Source organism: Lonchura striata, chromosome 2 (assembly GCF_050655825.1).
Source record: "Lonchura striata isolate lonStrDom1 chromosome 2, ASM5065582v1, whole genome shotgun sequence".
Lineage (NCBI taxonomy): Eukaryota > Metazoa > Chordata > Aves > Passeriformes > Estrildidae > Lonchura > Lonchura striata.
Window position 1 is genome coordinate 6877402 of NC_140704.1, and position 21983 is coordinate 6899384.

Sequence of the window (21983 nt, forward strand, 5' to 3'; positions counted from 1 at the left end):
AAAAAGATGATCTTTGAGGTTCCTTCTGACCTAGACCATTCTGTGATTCTATGAACTAAAACATATACAGAGCAGCCCCTTTTCCCAGTGAGAAGAGCATATAGAGCACAAAGCACATGCAACTATTTCAATGTATTGAACTGGTAATGGCCATGCAGATCTTCCATCACATCACTAATGACACAGCAGCAGAGTTAAACATCAAGGTAATGGAGAAGTGGAAAATTCTACATCTTGGGAAACTTTTAAAACATGTTGGATTATGTTTAACAAAGTATTAGTTCAATACCAAAACTGCAAAACTACTACTGAATGAATATGCAAAATCAAAAAGAAGATGCATTTCAAAAACAACCTCCAGAATGAAAAACTCAGTGAGGTTAAAATTTATTTGGAATTAACAGATTCCACCAGCTCTCAAAACACCTGAGACAGAGCTATAGGTCAGAAGGCAAAAAACCTGGATTTTTCTAAATGGCCTATTTTAAGCATGCATGATGATAAATGGTATTACTGAGTAAGCCTGTAATGGTTTAAATGCAAATATCAAGTAACCTCTTTTGTTTGCTTTCCTCATTACAAACAAATTACCAGAATATAAAGCAAAAATAATAAGATGCTTATAATAATTACAACAATATGCTTCAGTTCTGCTAATTTTTGCAGTGGCTGAGCAGGTAGGAGTCAGCGGCATAAGAAAGAAGAAATTATTCCTTTTCTAATGAGTACACAGAATATTAGTTACCTTAAAAATATTTAAGTCCATTTCTAAGCATGTATTTGCCACAAATTGTATGGCCAAGTTTAATCTACAAGAAAGCCCTCAGTGGTGTTAATTCTTCCTTTCATTAATTTGAGAAGGAATGGGTGGTAAGGATGAGGCCAAAGCATCTGTCTGGATTTTAAAACTGGATTTTGGTATTAAAACACATTGCCAAGAGCTTCTGCCATCGATTCACCAAGACCAGGACTTGCTCTCAGGTGTGTTTTACTTTGGTTCACTGAGATGCTCTACTCAGTATGGTTCATATAATTGCAAAAGAATTCCTATATTTCCTTTAATAAACAGGATATTGAGGAATTTTTTTTCTCTAGAAAGTGCTTTTCAGGCTGCTTCAAAGCTGATGAGATTCTGAATTAGTCCAAAAATTCCTGGCAACTTCTGCATGAATAACTTTCCTCCACTAAGAAGTGTTTGTTTCTGGTTCTTCAGTGCTTTGCCCAGAGAAAAATGAGTCTGGTCAGAGGAAGCCTCATCCTCGGGAAGTTAATGTGAAGTCCAACAAGAAATGAACTGGCCAGGCAACATCACTGGGTCTGATAAAAATGTTACTAACAATAATAATGTAGATAAAGAACTACTGGTTGATAAAATCACCCAGGTTCTTTTATCTATTATCAGAACACCATGGGGAGTTGAGGGTCTGACAGAAACCCACTGCAGTAAGAGCTGGTTGACATGGTATGGATAGTCAACAAAATAAATAACTGACCCAAGAGATTCAGCAGTTCAAATAAACTGATTTTATTGAACTTATCCCAGATCTGAATCTCAACACTTTTATGGTGGCAGACAGACAGGAAGAATTACAGACTCTAGAATGAGTTGGGATATTTCACTGGTGTTCTCAAAAAAAAAAAAAAAAAAAAAAAAAAAAAAAAAGGAATAATCAGATAATTAACACACAGAATTCAGTTTTTCAGTTTCAACTTAAATGCAGAGCCAAGAAAATATCAAGTATAGAAACTTGCTGAAACTAACAGAAGATGGGGAAAAGAAGCAGAAGCCAAGTCTTCATTAGTAGCAAAAGGGCTACAAACCTACAGAAAGTATATCAAGAGCTTCTTGGTTTATTATTTCTTTCTTGGATTAACAGTTTTATATTTGCATATATCCCTGTTCACAAAGCCACGTGCTTTCCAGAATTTTCTGGTTTGTATATTCTTGGCCATGAGAAACTCACTCATCAGAAGAAAACTGTTCTTACAGAGAGGAGGAGCACAAGAGGATCCAGAGGGGAACACAGCATTTTGCAGCAAACAGTATTTTATTGATAACCAGAAAGGTGGAAGGTGTTGACAGGACCAGAGGCACCAGGCACAAACAAAAACACAGGAGGCTCCCTCTGAACATCAGGAAACTCTTTTTTACTGTGAGGGTGCCTCAATACTGGCACAGGCTCTGCGGGGCAGGTTGTGGAGCCTCAACCCTTGGGGATAAAAGCTGTCTGGCCATGGTCCTGGATAGCCAGCTCTAGGTGACCCTGTTGGAGCAGAGCTGTGGAGCAGATGGTCCCAGCCATCCTTAACCATGCTATGATGCTGTGGTGACAAAATGATGGGAAGAATGGGTAACCACAACATCAGCTGGATAAAGAAACACCAGTGCAGCATCACTGGGGGAACTACAGTGAGGAAAAATGAAGGAGCAGAGAGCTGGAAAGACCAGCACAAAGCTGAAGAGCAGAACAGACATGAAGTGAGGAGCCAAAGGATCAGAAAGATAGACAGGGCTGGTGGGTAAATGAAAGGAGTCTGTCCTGAGGTTTACAAGAAGCTGAAAATCTATTGATTCAGTAGAAGCAGTTGTCAACACCCTTTTTTCAGGAAAAAAGTTTACTTCACTCCAAACAGATCTTTTTTTCCAAATTCCAGAATTTCCTTTCGCCAATTCCAAATCCCTCCTCCTCTCTTTCCGTCCTTAAGAATTCATCTACACCAAAGGGAACTTAGTACTTGGCAGGAAAGGGACAGGGCTCAGGAACTGCTGCAGTTGGCAGGAGAAGCAGCCATACTGAACTGATCAGAGCAGCTCACCCTGCTCCCCCTCCAGCTCTGCCTCGCTTCACATGTGAGATTACAGAATTTTGGGAAGGGCACTAACTTGTTTCCCGAACTGCAATTAAAATGACTGTGCCTCAGCATTGCAAAAGAGCCCCTTTGGGAAGATTTTTTGCCTTTATTTAAACAAACATTTGTGTCAACATTACAAATGGAAATAATGTTTAGTACTTGTACACTCCTTGCTTTTTCTCCCCATAAAAGATTTGACAACTAATAAACATTTCTTTATCTTAGGTGGGATTATATGGGGCATATCCTTTTTTCTCTCCCTGTAAGGGGAGTTCTTACTCCTGCATTGCTCCTTCCCTAAAAGCAGAATATACTGAATACAACATTAACTACATGGAATTCTCTCATTTTATGAAACTTAATTAAATAAAACAAAACAGAAACAACGTCAAAAACCCAAACTCACACAGTAAAAGAATTCTTGATTATTCTCCACATACAAATCAAACAAAGAAAGGAAGCTAGGAACACAAGAGACTCAAAATATGTCACAAATCACATGTCAAGATCTTTAGACATTTCAAGTTCTGTAATATTGCTATATTGGGTTTTGGTTTGCCAACTACTGCAGGCAATTGCTAGCAAGACCACTCTCTGCAAGCAAAGAAATCCCTTTTCCAGTTGAAGCAGAAATTAATAAAGTAGTATAGAAATACCCTTCAATTTAATCCACAGTTTTAAACAGAGCAACAAACTGAGATTATTCCGTCTCCCACACTTCAGTACTAACTCAGGTAAGTGCTTAGAGTAAGTTTTAGAGGCAGCAGTCTTTTCAGATAACATGATTAAACCTCTAGCAAGTCACATGTGCCCAGCTTTTAAAATAACATAATTGTGATTCTGTCTCTATCAAACTGTTCAACATGATAATGCTCTTTCAAGTCTATTTTTGTTCCCCTGCAAAAATGGGATTTCAGACATATTTATTTTTTCTAGGCATCTTTTCAGTGAGGAGCACAGTCCGTAAATCCATCCTGGGCTCAGCACTGCAGTGATGGTGCCTCACTTGCAGCAGAAACCCACTGGAGTCTTGGTCCATTGGGATTTCAGCACAGTGCTCCTACTACCCACGCCTACAGAAATGGGTATCAGCCACCTATGACACTCAGGATTATTCTGATGAAAGACAATGGAGAGACTTATCTATATGCACCCTCAGAGCCTTAAAAGTAATTATGTGTTACTCTCTTTTCTGAATCAGGAACTGCTCTCAGGTTTCTGTTGAGGAGTTTTGTTAAAAATTACAAAAGCAAAAAAAAAAAAATACAGCTATCATTGAATTTTCTACACACCAGTGTACCAGTTGTTAGGTTTGAATTTTTTTTTTCTTTTTTCAAACATATTTAGCATTTTCACTTGTCACTTTAAGGGAACACTTTCTGCCCCCTTCACTGACTTTCATAAGAATGCCTCTACCACACAGGATGGAAGAGTAATCATCATCATCATCATCATCATCATAAATAATAACAATGATGTAATAATAGAATCAGAACTAGTCTTCCTTTGCCCTGCTCTGTTTTTCTGCACACAAATACTTGCTCCTACTTCTTCGTTTACTTATTATTAGTTTATTAACTAATTACCTACTTGTAGAAGCTGCCAAACACCACTCAAGTTCACTACCACCAGGAGTTTTATTTGCAGGGGCAGAAAAACAAAGGGCAGAATAAAACAACTAAAGATCCTTGAATTAAGCTTTAATTTAGGTGCCATTAACACTTAAATTCAACACAAATTGTGACTACACACTCCTGACACTCCCCAAAGCCTTGAGTCACAAGCACAAAGCCTTCTCAGCATCACTCCACATCTACCAAGTAGGAAGCAAGCCACCAGCACACACAAAGCCCATCCTCAGGAGAATTTCAGCCTCCTCCTCCTCCTCTGTTGCTTTCACCACAGCAGCCAAGATCATGCACAGCCCATGAATGATGCTGCTGCAAAAATGGCTCTTCTCAAGTTCTCTAAGCACAGATTCTTGTCTTCATCTTTAAGGACTTCACTACTTTACCCCCTCCACTCAGTAGCTTTGAGAGAACTGGACAACTCCCTTAGCTCAGCTGGCACTTCCATGCCATTTCTGCCCTGACCAACAGCTTCTGCTGTTTGTGTCTCTCTGCTTCCTTCCACCCTTCTCATTACACATAATGTAATGATCACCTAATTAAATGTATAAATCCTTAGGTCTCAAGACATTTTCAAGGCTTATTTCTATCAAACAAAACAAACTTCTGCCATGTGGCCACAGCATCATCTTTCCTGGTGGGTTTCATTGTTCTCCACTCAGTCCTTAGTTAGAAACAGGGAAATGGCTACAGACACGTGCCTGGCAAAGAGATGACAGTTCTTCACCATGGCTTTTATCTCATGTGCTGGTTCATGTTTGTCTCTTTGGGCTCCTGAACTGCCAGAACAGAAATCACAAACTGTTTCAACAGTACTCGGTCCAGAACAATGAGCTCCCTCTGGTAACTGAAGCATTTGGGTACCACCACAACAAATATTTACCAAATCAAAAACAGAGATTTATCCTGTTTTCCTAAGCAGCAGTAGGAAGCATTAGCATTTGGTTATCCTGGTTATCCCTTTGGTACATAGTCTACTGTAGTTAGCTGAAGATACAGGTCAATAAGTAGTAGTGTATTTTGGCAGGTATTCCAAAAACAGCAGCTGCCACTTCAGAGTGTTTATTTTTGTTAGCCTTGCAAAAGTAGGAAAAGAATCTCTACATATGTACACTACAAAGAGATTCCCATTACACTATTTAAAAATAATAGCTATGATAACTTTTAATTACTATAGGTTTAAATACCAAGGTTTTTTCCTTTTAATTTTGTCCAAATGCACATCTTATACTACAAAATGGAAGAACTGTTTCTTGTCTACCGAAGTCCTGCATAACTAAATGCATTTCTGAGAGAGAAGCAATAACCCAGAATGCAATAGCACTATATTCTCAGTACCTGTTTCCACAGTGTTTTCTGTTTCTGCTGCCTCCAAACCATCCATACTGTCTTCATCCTCCACTGCAGTTTTTCCTCTACTCCGAGGCCTGCAAATACAAGAAGGAAAAACTCTTTTTAGACTGAAAGCATTTGTAAAATTAGTATTTAAATCACTTTATTTCAAGGGATGAATGCCAGCACTTAATTATTAATCATTCAAGCTAACTCATTATTTCAGTCTTGTATGAACTGGAAGCTTCCTACCCTTTTTCCCCATTTATGTCCCCAGTAAGGAACACCTGAATCAGCAGCTCCCCTTAAGTTTCTTTGATTCTTCTTACAAGAAAACTACAATAATGAATTTTTACTGATCAAACAACAGACTAACTCAGCCATATTTTGATACAAGCATCCTGTCTGCTCCATGTAAAATGTAACTACAGAGAGGTAAGAGAGAACACTATCCAAAATCTGGGCAATAGCTACTATAAAACAGACTGATCCACGCAGAGCACCCTTGGAAGAGATTTCCATAGAATAACAATGATGCTAAAGCAATGAAACTGAAACGCACATTATTTTCAGTGAAACAATATTTTGACACATGAAGTAAAATGTTATGAGAGATGACTAGATGTCACCACATTAAAAAAGTCATCACGTGAGGACAGCCTGTCAAAACTAAAATACCTGGCAGATTTGTTTCAATTTCAACCAAGGTCTGATGGAAAGCAGACAGGTTTATGCCACAAATTCCAGCCTTTTTTCCCTGCCTGGCTCTTCAGTAACTATCATGGTGGGCTGTTGAGAAGCCCAGGCATCCAGATTCCCAGCTGTTCAGCAGCCCATTTGAAAGGGAGCCAAGAGCTTGGCAACTCGCCTCCCAAATTTTCAGGCTACTTGGCAACCTGCCTGGCATGCTGACGGAAAGCCTGGGAGACCCTGGGAGCTTCTGATTCCAAGTACACAAATTTTGAGCAGTTTGGGGCATCTCAGCAGTTCCAATGTCCAGAGCTCCCAGGCAACCATTCACCCAACCAACATGCCTTGAATCGGGATGCCACGCAGGCCAGCACACGGGCACCCCGCCTGCCCCCCCAGACAAAACCCCTCCAGTTCCTCTTTCACAGAGCACTCTGAAAGGTTTGGGTTTAGTTCTGCATTGGGAAGAAAAGGTTTTGGGTTTTTTTTTCTGAAGCGATTAAATCATTCCAAAACCAGCATTTCCTTTTTTTGTACAGTCTGTTATAGCACTTTGGTCTATCCAAACTATTTCCGCAGGACTGGATCTGCTAAATCAGCTACAGAAGAAATACTACCATGCAATGTCCTTGGTTCTCTTAGATCAAAGAACTGGGCAGAACTGAAACCATCTCTGGAGTCTGTGCAGGTGGGTCTCCTGCTAGAAGAGGATTGACTCTCTTGGACTACCAACAAGACAACCCCTTCCAACTGTGTTGGGACCATTTTAGTCTCTGTGAAGGGGGAAAAGAAGAATTAAAATGAGGCTCAAACTAAAGTCTGAAAACCTCCCACTCAATTTACAAAGGAGCTGGGGGAAAGAGAAAAGCAAGAAGATATTAAGGACAGGAGCACTCTTCTTGGTATCCCAATAATATTTGTTCAGGATGATGCTGAGCACAGTGGGAACCCCAGGAATTACAAGGTTATTGCTCCCCTTGCCTGCTTATCCATGAGCAATGACAGCACACCCAGAACACACAAAATAAATAACAGCCTTCTTATGAGAGACAGAAGAATCCCATTCACTTATTTGCCACTTCACAAGCTCCCAGTGTGGTCTTTAAAACCCATGTTTCACAAAAATTCAAACCAGAATAAACTGCACAGTGACCAGAAGACACTGTCCTGCACTCCTCCCTGCAGCCACTGCATCAGCCCATCCAGGAGTACAGTGCCCAGTGAGCTGGCCTGAATGGGGACACGTTTTGGAAATGCAAGGACACAAACACTACTGGCAGCAGCATCTGAGATGCTCACACAGATGGATTCCCATTCGTAACAAAGAGTAGGGAATAGAGCAAATGGAATATCACAGCCACTGGATAGAACAGACTCTTCCAGCAAGACTGAGATACAGCAAGCAGGGTAACACTCCTCTAACACTTAGAAAAGCAAAGCAGCAGGTAAAGAAGCCAAAAGCATTTAAGTATTAAATTTCTTGCAGCTCTCCACAACATCCCAGCACATCATCCAGCACCAGGGAAAGAACAGGAATGCAGGTGAGTGAAAAAACTTCCCTTGGTGCAGGAATACTCAAAAGCTTTAGAGAACACAATCAGCTAAGGACAGGGATTATTTCTAAATCCTATCCCAATTATTCTTCTACCAACTACCTGCCTGTAATGCAAAGTTACAAGTCCATACCAAACAAGGATTACTATGAAACCATCACAAACATAAATTATAATTCTGCTTTTTCACAGGTACTCCTTTTCAATATTCCCCAACACAACCCTGGAGGTAAAACTTGCTGGATAGTGGAAGATGATGATTGTTTATGTTTATTTAATAATTTACAGATGAGTTTAGATTTTCTGTTGAACTACAGTTCATGTATTAAACACCAAAGTACCTCACAAAGTCTTTTTAAACATTTTGTTTAAACAAGAGCAGTATTCATGCCTTGAACTCCCTATCGTATTTTAGCAACCTATTTAACACCAAGGAAAAGCAGAGGTTTCGATTAATTAAACATAATTGCTTCTTTCAGCAGAAGATATAACCACGTCTGGTGTTTCCTTGCCATTCCCCTCCCCCAAATATTCTACAAAAAGCCTTCTTAATGTTGTGCAGATTTTAAATAAAACTGAAGAAACACTGGAAAACATGGCAGATTGTATTGTTGACTTATTTTTGCTGGTTACATTCACTTCCCAATCATAAGAAGAGATTTTATAGCCTACAAATTTATGTTTGGCTTAGAGCAAAAAAAAAAAATTCAAATCACAAAACAGTGAAATATACACTGTACTGACAGCTCTAATTTAATGTTTCCAAAGCAAATGCCACGAGAAGGCCATACAGCACATCTAATCGCCACAACCAGCATTTGTAACAAGAATGGATTGTTTCATGTTATTCGCATTAAGTTTAAACATTTTATTTAATAGTTTTATACATAAAGCTTTTGGCTGGTTTGCATAACACTGCATTTTTCCACTGACAAACCCTGCTAACTTTTTTCTCTATATTTATTTCCACTTGCTCCTAAATACAGTGGGGAAAGCAGCCTGTGCTCCATTCTTTGCCTGGGACTTGGTTTCTTTTCAAGTTCATCCCCCTGAAGGAGGACGTGAGAAGGCAGCAGGGCAAAGATGGTGTTGAGGGCCAGTTTTTACAGTCTTAAAACAATTATGAAGCAGCCCATGACTATTGCCCTTCACCCACATGAAACCAGGCAGTCCTGAAACATAATTGCTCTATTGAACACTGCAACCTCAGATGTGCCCTAAATCTTGAAGCCCAACCCCAAACTTTCCTTAGCAGGAGGAGTAACTACATCATCATCCTGCAGAACCACCAGCAGCTCGGGATGGCAGAAGTATTGAACACAGATGAGCCACGTCTCCTACAGCTCACAACAGCCCCAGAACAAAATGTACAGGCAGAGCCTGACCAATGCAGACTCTGGCAGAAAACAATAAATATTAGTCAGTGGGCAGGCAGGGAGCTTGGTACACAGGCTGAAGTGCTGCCAAGGTCCCTGCCATGCCTTCCTCGCCTGCCTTTTCCCTACAACAGAGGTCAACTTAGAAGGAAAAAAATCAAGATCACATCTCTTTCTGCTCAAAAAAAACCCACATCTGCTGAGAGAAAAAGAACTTCTTGAAGTGTTTAAAGCACGTTCAGTATTTTATGGAATAAAGTCAACAACAAAGACAAAACTAGATTTTATTAGTACAGGACTCCAGTTGAATATAATTACTTCCACGATAATTTTACTCCTACTTCGATAAAATAGAGTAATTTATCAAAATCCTTTGTGACCTACTCCTAAATTTTTTATCAATTAGCTTTTTTAGCTAATGCCTTTCATTAATCTCCATCTTTAAATATACCACGGTAAACAAAAATCTCATAATTCTTCTCTGGGTAAGCAACTAATTAAATTTAGCCCTGAGGGTGAAGAAAAGCCCAGAAAAACCTTTCACAGGGCTCAGCAGAGCATTTCTCCCTCTGCACGGGGGGAAAGCCCTGCTGAGGCTGTCTCAAAGCCCCGAGGACTTGGCTACCACTGGGAGATCACCAGGTACCAGAGCAGCTTCTGCTGAATGCATGGGAGAAAATGAAAAAGTCTCTTATTCACCTAACATTAATGAGATACTGTTTCTTTTCTTCTCTTTTCTGCATGATTGGGTTATTTGTTTTGTTGTTTCGGGTTTTTTTTTTGGTGTTTTGTTTTGTTGCTTTTTGAAAGGTCACAGCAATAGCTCCACAACTGGACAAGCACAATGTAAGTCAAAAGTATCTCTTGGATCTTGCTCCTTATTTCCACAAAGTGATCAGGAACAAGGCCATGGGCCAACATTTCCTGGAACCACATGAAATAAATGACAAAGCTACTATCTTCAGATGCCTGTCACTGCCAGGCCTAGTTTATGATTACCCAGAAGTTATTGTCAGACACCAATTTCTGTAAGTCTTCTCTAAGTTGCTACCAACAAAACCACGTGACAGCTCATTCAATTCTATCTACCAGAACAGCCCTACTCACCCCATGCATTTTGTTCCAGGCTTATGAAAACAGGTACACAAGATCCACTCAAGAGTTGACTCCTTTTTCCAAAATGCTGAAGCCTCTACATCATTCAGACAAGAAACCACCTTCTTCTGTATGCTTTACAAGCCATGGAGCAAACTGATGGTACTAAATATATAAAATAGGGCTAATAGCCTTAAAAAGCAGTGCAACATCTGGGATACAGTAACATCCTAAACCAGCACAGATGTCTTGTTAAATGAACATCTGCCCACAGCCTTACGCTGGAAGATGGTACAGGAATGATTTATAAAAAGGTTCAATTAGTGCTGCCATCAGCACGGCTAGTCACAAATTAACGTTCACAGGCACTTTCACAAGTGAAAGCTGTTACCCTCTTTTCAGGAATCTTTTTAACAGGTGCGCAAAAGCCACATGCTCCCACTACACTACTACTGAACCGTGGAGTCCTAAATACAGCTGTGAAAGTTTAACTGTGCTTAAATAGAGGCTAAAATACTCAAGGTTCAGCTGGTAGCCCCAAGCAAAGAGAAGCACAGCAAGCAAGTATCAGTTCATGGAAATACCTATGAGAAAAAATGTTTGTTTGGGTTTTTTTCCCCCTCTCTGAACACTACTTTACTCTTTATTACTTCTAAGAGTTGGGAAAATTCTACATCCGAATCTGGATAAAATGAAGAGCACAGCTCTGGAAGCAAGAATAGCTAGAATTAACTTCAATAGCCCTAAACATTAACAAGACTTAAATAGGAAATTAACTCTTGTATTGACCCCAGCTTCAAACTGATTCTGATTTACAAGATTCTTCACAGGATTTTTAAATTGAGCAATCAGTAACAGGTGAAAATATTTTCTGCATTTGCCCTCACTCTCCCCTGTGTTTTCTTTCATACGTGGTAGAAAAAAGAATGAAACATGTAGTTTCTTTGTATTTACTTCTTATGTTATATATGTGTACACTAAAGACTGAGGGATGCTGATACATGGGAAATATGTGCAACAGGAACATGACAAGTGAAAGGTGACAAAAAGTTGATCATTTACTAATAGAGAGAAGTGAAAACTTTTCTGTTTAACATCTGCTGAACCAAACTTCAATTAAAATTTCATAGAACTTGCACAACCTTCAGTTTCATTACTAAAACATATCAAAAATACACTTGATATTGCCTATTAGTCTCCTGGTACAATCAAAACCAAGTGTGTTTCTTACTAATTTTAATTTATAAAGCATAATAATCTTTAAATAAAATAATACATCAAAGAGAAGTGACCCAACTTATATTTAAACATTGCAACTTCCCATCTCACACCTCTAACCAGTAACAATCTAAAAAACATTATTCAGTCACTCAACATTATTCCTTTACTCAGGCTAAAACATCTTCAGAGATGAAACTTTTTCACATCTATATTTTATGCAGTTACTATTGAAAGCAATAAACACCTGAAAAAATATATTACAGCCTTTGAGATCAGGATGTCTGAGAAAAAGTCTAAAAAAAACCTCCATTGGACAATTCTCAGCTTAACTTTTCCAGTACTCCCGTAACAGTGAGGTTTGTCAAAGACTTCCTACACTGCCCAAAGAAATGCAAATAGAATTCTTTTTAAGATTATTTGTACCAAATACCATAGATGCATCTTTGCTTTCATTCCAGAGTACGGTCAGTGTTGACATAAGGTAAGCAAATGCAAAGCAAACCCACAGGTACATGCAGAGCTCTTGAGGAAACAAGGCTGTCCTGAGAGGCTGGGAGTGAAGGAGCAGAATGAATCTGCATTGCATAGTTATAATGATTTAAAAACCAAATAATTTAGTACTTTTGAGCAAATGTGAAGTTTGGTTTATCTGTATTTTTGACTTCAATTATCATCACACAGTTACCGGTACCATGGGGATTCTTAGGCCCATATTGGTGCAAAATTACTTTCCATGGGAGACTGAGAAAAGGCAAATAGGATGTGCTGCCTGCAGGCACTCATCAGAGGACTATCTACCTAAATCAAAGAGCATTAGGAATGTCATCCCACTGTTGAAAAATCTTAATCTCAACTCAGTTCTGTGGATGGCACCAGATTCAGGAGGCTGAAGCTGCACTCTTATTGAGTGATGAGGCTGATCTGGACAAAGTCATCATATTCAGTAGTTTCTCTGTTCATTCCTGATGCTATTTACAGTTGTTTAGTTTGAGTCTGGAAATGCTCTATTTGAGACATAAAGTCATTGAAGGCTATCATAGCTGAAACAGAGCTTTACTAATAACATCAAGACCATGAAGTCTTCTTCCCTACTTGTTACCCATTTGAGAATATCCCCAGTGGGTTGGCAAGAGACACAGAGGGTCACACCAGCCAAAGATCAAACCAGGAAGATTCAGTATCACTGATTTCCAGTCCATTAACAGTTGCAGGCACATAAAATAATATATTTTTCACATGAGCCCATAAAATACCCATGAAGTTATAGCTCTGCTACAAGCAGTTATGGCCTGAGACATTGGCAATAAGACTACTACATTGCAAGGACTTCTGCACACTTTTTTGTGATACCATTACATAAAAAAATCTGAGCTAGATGTTCAAAGTATGAAGCCAGGCTGCCTGATCTACATGTATGGACTTCAGATTTGGAGACAGTTCCAACAACAGAGTGAGAAATCATGTAAAAGGCTTTCAGATCTTTTAGCTTTCTTTTTTACTTTTCAAACTGACTGCTTAGACATCTATAAATTCTGTAAGTGAAAATTGCCTTCAGTCAACTATCTGTCACATTAACCCAGCAATGCACAGCATCAGAAACTGCTACAGGTTCTTCTTTCTCAAGAACCACATTCCCACTGATACATAGCCTTGTTTATAGTTTTAGTTCCGTAACACAAAATATTTTATGTGCAGACCTGAACAATTATACACTTTTCAGAAAAAATGGCAAAAAAATTTCAGATGCAATTGCAATGCATTATATATCTGCAGCTTTGCATAAACTACATCCTTTCTATATTTGTTACCAATGCACTTGGCCACATTCACTCACATAACGATGCACAACAACATTCTAGAATTACAGCACTTGCAGTATTTTTAAAAACCTTTTCTAGAATCAAATTAAAGACCATTTTTTGGGAGTACCAAGAGCTACCAAGTAGAGGCACCTACAAGTTTCCAAACCCAGTAAGTTCTGTTTATCTACCTGGCTCCAGACTTGATAATGGCTCTGCCTTTGTAACTCCCCCAGACAATGGCTAGTGTGAAGTCCTTTGGTAAATTTGCTAAATAATGTTTAGCAAGTCCACTGACTGTTTTCACATGTTCAACAAAGAGAATGAAATGGCAACAGAACAGCTGAGAGACCACTGGCACTGTCAAGAGCACAAATTTCTAACCTCTTCAAGACTTTCATGTGGGACAAATTCAACCCACACCATTAACCACTGCTCTTGTCCACATTCCTCTGTCCTCTAAGTCAACAAAATTGCATCAAAATATGCTACTGCACCCAACATTGCATTTTCCTGATGGGAAGCATAAGCATCCACTTCCATCTGAACACAAGACTTGTTTCTCCATGACGACGGGCTATGCCAAGTTCCAACTCCTCCAATCTTGTGAACAGCTATGGTGCCCAGAATTTCTTACCCACATCAGCACCAAGCTCATGTCTTTTTAAAGAATTATCCAGCTCCTCGTTCTTTCACACGCTGCAGGGCTCGCCTGCTACTCTCTTTTGAATAAAGGTGGCAACACAATGGTGAGGGCTGTAATTCTCATTGCTGGTGATTTCAAGATCCTGTACATAAAATTCAGCGGATCTGAGTCATCACGCATGAGAAACAGCTGCCAAGTACTTGGAACTTGGTAGAAGTTTTGGTCTCTGTGAACAGATTTTTGTAATTTTAGCACCATTAATTAGAAGTCATTTTCAAAGATTTCCTTTTGGAACTTTGCAGTCTGACAGAGTCTTATCACAGGAACATTATGAAGATTCTTGCAAAGTGCATTTGTCTCCTTAAGTTAAATATCCTCACTGGATATATTTAGGTGCTAGGTGAAGGCTGTGCTCCCTGTCACTCAGCCACACACAGTGCAGGTGTACAAACAATCCAATAACCTAATACTAAATACTACAGTTTTTACTCAGAAATGTGTTTTTATACCCAGCAAGTACAGTCTGCATACATTAATTATACAGTGTTGTAACCACTGCTTTTATTCATCATCAATTCAGCTTGGACACTCAAAAAAGGATGCAAATATTCAACTATCTTATATTTTAGATAAACTAACCCGCACACATCATTTTGAGAGGTTTCCAGATCTTTTATCTATCAAAATGCATCAGTCAGCTCAGAACATCTCATGCTTTCTCATCGAATAAAGCTCAGGATCTTCTGTCTCAAATCACTTTCACTAATGTCTTCAGACTTCACAGCAAACACAAGTATTCCTGTAGATTACATGGACAATAACTCCATTCCTTCTTATGTTTTTGAAATATTTCTGATGCCACTAATACAACAAAAAAACCCAACACTCTTCTCTTCCTCAGATATGTGTTACAGGATTTCCCAACAAAGGCATCTGTCCACCCAGTTTCACCTGAAATTATGTTTACAAAAAGCAAAGAAGAACCCCAGGGCAAAAATCTCAGTGTATTTAACCTTAAACAAGCATTTAAGCTTCAACTAGAAGGATCAGAACATGAAAGGAAGGGCAGTACCCAAAGAGCTATAAATAACCTGCTTTTATACAAGATGCTGGCCTAGAATACATTAGATAGAATTTTCTTTATAATACTCAAATTAATTGATGGCATGTAAGAAAAGCAGTTCTTGCATGTCAACCACAGTTTGTCATTACCCATCTCAAATGGATTTAGACAAGAAAAAAACACAACAGAAATGAATGTCATATCACCACGTATCTTTTCCATCTGTTAGCACCCTTAGTGCTCCTTATAAAGAAATGCATTTTTATTTCAGATAATGTCAACAAGTATTATGAAATATTTCTCTTTCAATAAAACTGCTAAATCTAGGAAAGCCAAAGGGAAAAGACACAAGATCTGCTCACTAATTAAAAATCTATTAAAACTTAGTCAGAAGGCTTGGAAAACCTCAGAAGAATAAAAATAGAAGAAGAAAATGGGCAATGAAATCAGATGGGTGTCAGTGCATATTTATAATGTACATGAATTGTTTTTCTTTTAACAAAATTGTTTTCAAACTAGATGTAAATCCTAAAAGCCAGATCATGGAAACTATTTTTATACCAGAGTAAATAAAAGTCTGGAAATACTATTGTGAAATATAAACAACAATATAAGTAGCATAATAAGCAACACTCCATAGCACAGGCACAAGTAATACAGATTTTCAAACACCTCTAAAAGCTTCTGTATAAACTGGCATACCAATCTCTAGAGGTGTTGATGAGGTAGAAATACTAAAACTTTTGTCAGAAATTCTGCTAACAATAATGTGCCTAAACCTTTTTTTCATCCCTGCAGAAGAGTCTTGCAAACTGAAGACATAAATTTGCCTTCTGATAATTACAGATAGCTTACAAATAGCTCCAAGTAATTATAATAGAGAACTTTTAAACTTTTTTTCAAAGGACTGTTAAATTACCATTATTATTTGGGACAATGATCATTGCTGTTCACCAACATCCTCAAAATTTAACTTAATTTTATTTGGGACCAACTATACCAAGCTGCTTTGTATATTTTTTCTCCATGCCAGACTTCAGCCCTTTAATATGAAATATATTAATTAATGCTACTTTTTTAAATTATTGGGCAGGTTAATTCTTTTTTTCAAGTCTTAGCTCCTCATTTCTTTAGTATGATCTTAAAGAAAATCTTTAAAAAAGTGAAGTTAAGAAAAGGATGGGCTTCCCAGCACTTGGTGTCAGAGGATTTCTTCTACCTGATGATCACCTTCACATTTCCACCCTTCCCCAGCCTGAGCAGGGATCAGGCTGTGTCAGAACTGCCAGCACGAGAGTGATCTACGGCTCGGCTACGTCATATGATACAGGTCAGAGTTATAAACAAAATTGTCTCTGTGTCACATGAGAGGGGCACGTCCCCAGAGAACCCTGCTAGAGCAACTACTACAATGGAAGTCATCCAAGAGGACCAACTGATACCTCCAGGTCAAGTTCCTTCCAGGCCACCATCCAAGGACACAAGGCTGCAAGCTCATTCCATTTACTGCCCATTTACTTGCACAAGGTCCTCAAGTTCTGCAACTTCTCCCCAGTTCCACAAATATACTCAGTTTAAACATTAAAATGTGGTTTTTGATGCAATAGGAAACTAATTCTCAAAAATCTAAGTTCACTGTGGAGGAAAACACAAAAATGTTTAAGACGCAAACGTGCAGACCTGGCAATTTACAAATGATACTAAGTTGAATGAACACTGATTTCATTTACACCCAAATTCAAAAAGGATAGTTTTCATCCCCATCAGTTTGCTTCATTCATTAGAGGCTCATGAAGCAGTCAGGGAGAGAGCAGTGGCAGGAAAGGGTTACTGGAGAAGGAGGAGAGAAAATAAAGCTAGTGGAGCTTCTTTTAGTGACAGTGCAAGTAACGCTGTCTAAAAGGATTTGGAATCATCATCTGAATCCCTTTGCTTCCTATTTTTTATTCTTTTTTTTGCAAACCACCGGAAAAAAAGTAATGGAAATAATCAGAAATGATACTGCAGCTGATTTATAATGGGACTATTTGGATATTTACCTAATCTTTTCTGAGCACAGACCTTCTGGAGTGACAGCTTCTTAGATATTTATACTTTTATTTCAGCTTGCTTTTTACATATACACATATGCTTCTAATTAACATTTACAGCATGAAAATTCAGTTCTACTCACCAGACCACACCATGGAGCCTTAAAAATTATCTTAATCAAACGTTTCAGAAGTACTTTCAGGTATAAAAAGCTGGCAGAGCAGCTCTGAAAGGGCTATACTGGCAACCAGTTGTGAAGATGCCACAAACAGGGAAGCATATACGTGAAACTTAATGGCCCTAAAGCTACTCATATTTATCCAAGTAGTGCCTTGGTGTCACGACAGGACAGAGCAGTTCCTAGCTCACAGCCAGACAAATTTCAGTGTTAAAATAATTCTTTTTTTCTTAAAGAGTATTCTGCATATTTTTTTTTTTACTGTATTTTTGCACACTGAAATTTCTCCTTGAAGTACCTGAAAGCCTTTACGCTAACAAAAAGAACTACAATTGAGGTACGCCTTGCCCTCGGAACCTTAGAAATCATTTGTCTTTTGCAATCAATGTATTAAAGATAACGTTTGAAAAGAATCTTCAACCACAAAGGTGCTCAACATTCATTACACCATCCCTGGAAAAGCTGCTACAGGGAGTGCTGTCAGAACAGAAGTCTGACTGCGCACAGATTCACTGGACACAATGCCAGAATCATTATCCAAACGAGCCCAATATCCATAACTATCACTCAATAACCGTAATTGATTGAAGCCCGTCTTTCAGAAAGCCACACACTTTGCCATTCCCTTTGTCATTTGTTCCTCCTTCTGAATTCATGCTCATTTCCTTTGTGAACTTCTCTGGTTTCAGCTTTCAAGCCACTGGTTCTTGTCCCTTTTCCATTAGGGATCTCTTAAGAACTTAGTATTTTCTCTGCTAGAGATATCATTCACTGTTCTGTAACAACTACTTGTTTTCAGGGTTTAAATCCCCCACTCCCATAACCAAACAGACTGAGCATCTCTACCTTCCTCCCCAAAGCAATTTTCTCCAAGCTTTCTACAATCCCTGGTCCATTTCATGATGTTTTGCCAGTATTTCGGTCTTTCAGTTGTGGATATCTGAATCACATTGAAATGGCAGCAGCAAATCTCACAATCTCTGTGATAAACAGTGCTTCAGTGCACAGCCACAAACATCCCACACTTCAAATCCTCGCCAGAAATGCTCCTTTCTGGACTGTAACCCCAACCCTGAATCTCTACATGGCAACACTGTCCCCTCTCCTTATTCTGAAGAGCATTTTGTTTAACTGCTCTTCTGCCTCTTCCCTGTGCTCATCCATGTCATTCCATATCCAGATTTGAACAGCAGTAATTGTTATTAATACTGACTAATACCAGACTTCACTGCTGGAGGACCACCCAAAAAACCCAAAGCAAAGCGATGACAGTTCCCAAAGACAACAAAGTGCTTGGTCAGCCAGCCCTTAAACCAATTACTGCAGGCTTTATTCCACTGAATAATTCAAACAAATAGTTTTAATCAGAGTATAAAACACTGTTAAGCCCAGCACCTTTTAAAGAAATCCATTTACATTACATCTTCATAGAAAATGATGGATAAAGGACCACATCAGATGACCTAATACCTACATCAAAGGAAACTTGTAAAACTCACAAAGTGGATAAAAGGATGAAAAGGAAGGGAAAGAATAAAAAAAGCCCATCAAACCTAAGAGTTCCCACCTCTAAAGAACGCAGTAAATATATTTATTTCTAAAACAAAAAGTATCCCTAAGCCTGAAAGTCATGCCTTCCACACTGTCATCATTTCAGTGGGAACTATGGGATTTCACTATCTCACAGAAGTGAGCAGTATGTATTTCAATATACGTTGTAGCATAATAAAATATTCTACTGAAATTACAAGATCTAAAAAACAATTACTTTATTGCTTCTTACAACTTTTTCACTGTAAAATTCAACTCCAAGGTAGTAATTGGCAGGGACAAAATTATGTAGCAATTAGGGCATGACAGCAAAAGCAAACAAGAACTGAAAATGGGTTCGACACTTCTGGTAACAAGCAGGTAATTATCACAGCAGCTTGAAAGGGGCATAATCAACCAAACTGACATCATCCCTCCCACATAATAAAATGTGAAATCCCTTTACGTGCAGTGTAGCTCTTACACACAGCTGGTAAATGCTGCTAGTCTAGTCTCGATGTTTGTGTCTGCAGAGCAGCTGAAGTTACATATGGGATGGTTCAAGAGTGGGTAATTTTATTTCTTTATTTAGGATGGTAATAGTTATTACATGTTTTCATCCGCTGTGGACTACAGATACTATCACTAGAAAACATGATTTTATAAAATTGCCCCCTTTTTTCTGAGTATAACTTTGTTTTCAAAGTTTCTAAAAAAGAGAAAAAAAATCTCTGCCTACTGTTACATTATCCACCATCCACAAGATAAATCAGGTTTAATATTTTATACACAGAAATAGAAAGTTGCTAGTTTTAAATGTGCTTCATTCTTAACTACTGTATTTTACCAGCAACACCGTTTTCCCCACGATGCATTTAAACTCAGGTGTTTAAACCTCAACTGCTGTCTCAAAGCAGCACTGTGCTCTGGACATGCCTCTTATTATCTCAACACAGTGTAATTGCAAAATCGTGTATTTGAAGTAATTAAAATATGATTTTAAAAACCCATTCGTTTATCTGCCCTGCCCTTTCAGCACTATTTTACTGGGAGATTCTCACTCTCATCAGTGAGATGGAAAACCCATCAATGCCAGCTGACTCAATCGATGGTGGTTGTTTCATCTCTTACAGCAGGCTGGGGGAAACCTCCTTCTTCCCTGTTTCGTATATTCCTACCTCGTGTCCTTCTCCATTTTCTCTCTCTTTGTGTTGACAAATCCATTTACCTCCACACTGTCCATCAATACCATTAACTCGCTGCTCCCACCTTTTTCCAGCTCATTTACAGCAAGGCAGAACCCAACACTAATCCCTAAGTCTGCCTTTTACTATTTCCACAAGGCTCCCACCCTTCCAATGGGTTTCACTCCTTGTTTCTTGGATACAAGCAATTTCAAACACGCTGGAATTGCAGCTCAATTTGTATTGATTTTTCATTACAAATTTCCACCAAACATTTACAGAATATCTGCACCTATCATTTTGTAAACTGTGCTGCAAGTACCATGAGTAAAATGAATTATTAACCCTTATTTTCCCTTATTTTATTACCTTTAAAAGCTCAGCGCTAACACATCACAACATGAATCCTTGAGACAGCTGTTATGTTAAGCAACCTATTTTTTATCTATTTTTTTTGTTGTATTTAGACTTCCCCCCCACACACAGAATTCTCACGAAGGTAACACAAAGCTGGCTTCCTGGATCTCAGCTTCTGAAAAGTATTAGGGCAGTTTTGAGTGTTTAATTGTAAAAATTAAATTTCACGAGTGTGCATGCCTTGACTTGTGAAAGGTTTGGTTTACTGACAAGTAAAGCAGATGTTGGCACAATAGGAGATATTTAATTGTTTACTACGTTACTGACATGATAAAGACGCTAATACTATACCAAACCTGTCTTTTTTCCTGCATAACTGAACCATTTTAAATCTCAAATTATTTCAACAGGTTAAAATTTTGCAAGGTGTAGTATCAAGAATTCTCTAAACTACAGAGAATTTTATCACTATAAAGTGATAAAAGCACAAGTTTATAAATTTAAATCTATACCACAGCAAAAGGAAATGTCAACCTCAAAGGTAAAAATTATAAAGACTAAATAAAGACTCCCAGAAATTCCAGGCCCCATTAGCTCCAGAACAATAACATAAAGTCATCTGATAAAGGGACAAATATTGGTTTTCTTCTTTGCATCTGGATCCTACAGTAAAGGTAACATGCTTGGTTCAGGGTCCCTAAGGGAAACTTTCCTTATCTAAACAGCTGGAAATAATGTTTTGTTGGAAAAAGTACAGTATTTTGAAGTAGAGATCCTTCCAATGAAAGCTCTGAGAAGATGCCAGGAAAATGAAATTAATAGTAACACCAAAAATTTCACTTTCTCTATATACAGACACACCCTACCACCTTTTTTTCTTACAGCCAATTCTACATCCCAATCTGCAGATATGTTGAGGGTTTCTTTCTTCCAAAAATGAGATCAGAAGTTGAGGTTTAGCTTCCATTGGAAAACCAAAATAAACGTGGGCATGAGTCTCATTAGACACACCCCACATTAGCACACCCCAACACTTAATTTCTTACAGAATATAAATTGGTAATGTACAGCATAAGAACTTCAGCTTAACAAACAAAACAAAACAACAACACTGCCAAAGTGTTCTACCACTAAACAGAATCTCTTAGCAATGCCACTTAACTAATGGCTAAGCTTAATACAAAATGTCACCAAATAGAAACTTTATTAGCTGAATACATTTCTGTTCTTCCTCTTGTAAGTCAAATGCAATCCTGTTTAAATGCTTAGCCTTGGATGTGCACATTAAAATAAAAATATATATGTCTGAGAGCCTGACTCAAAACCATCACACCTGCACATGCAGGGCTGAGTAATTAACCTGTGTAGTTCATCAAGGACTGTCTGAAAGCCCTTTGGTTTTTATGCATTCTGTTACCAGCATAATTCAGAGCACTTGGATGAAAAG

At 38.4% G+C, this 21983-nt stretch overlaps 1 protein-coding gene across 13 annotated transcripts in view; it reads right to left on the reverse strand.

Moving 5' to 3' along the window:
- KMT2C (lysine methyltransferase 2C) overlaps positions 1-21983 on the reverse strand; it is a 189667-nt gene that overhangs the window by 137662 nt on the left and 30022 nt on the right. For all 13 annotated transcript variants that reach the window (XM_085572926.1, XM_085572927.1, XM_085572931.1 and 10 more), the window contains one exon: positions 5820-5908. In XM_085572926.1, coding sequence (XP_085429052.1) covers positions 5820-5908 — 89 coding nt within the window. The remainder of the gene's footprint in view (positions 1-5819; positions 5909-21983) is intronic.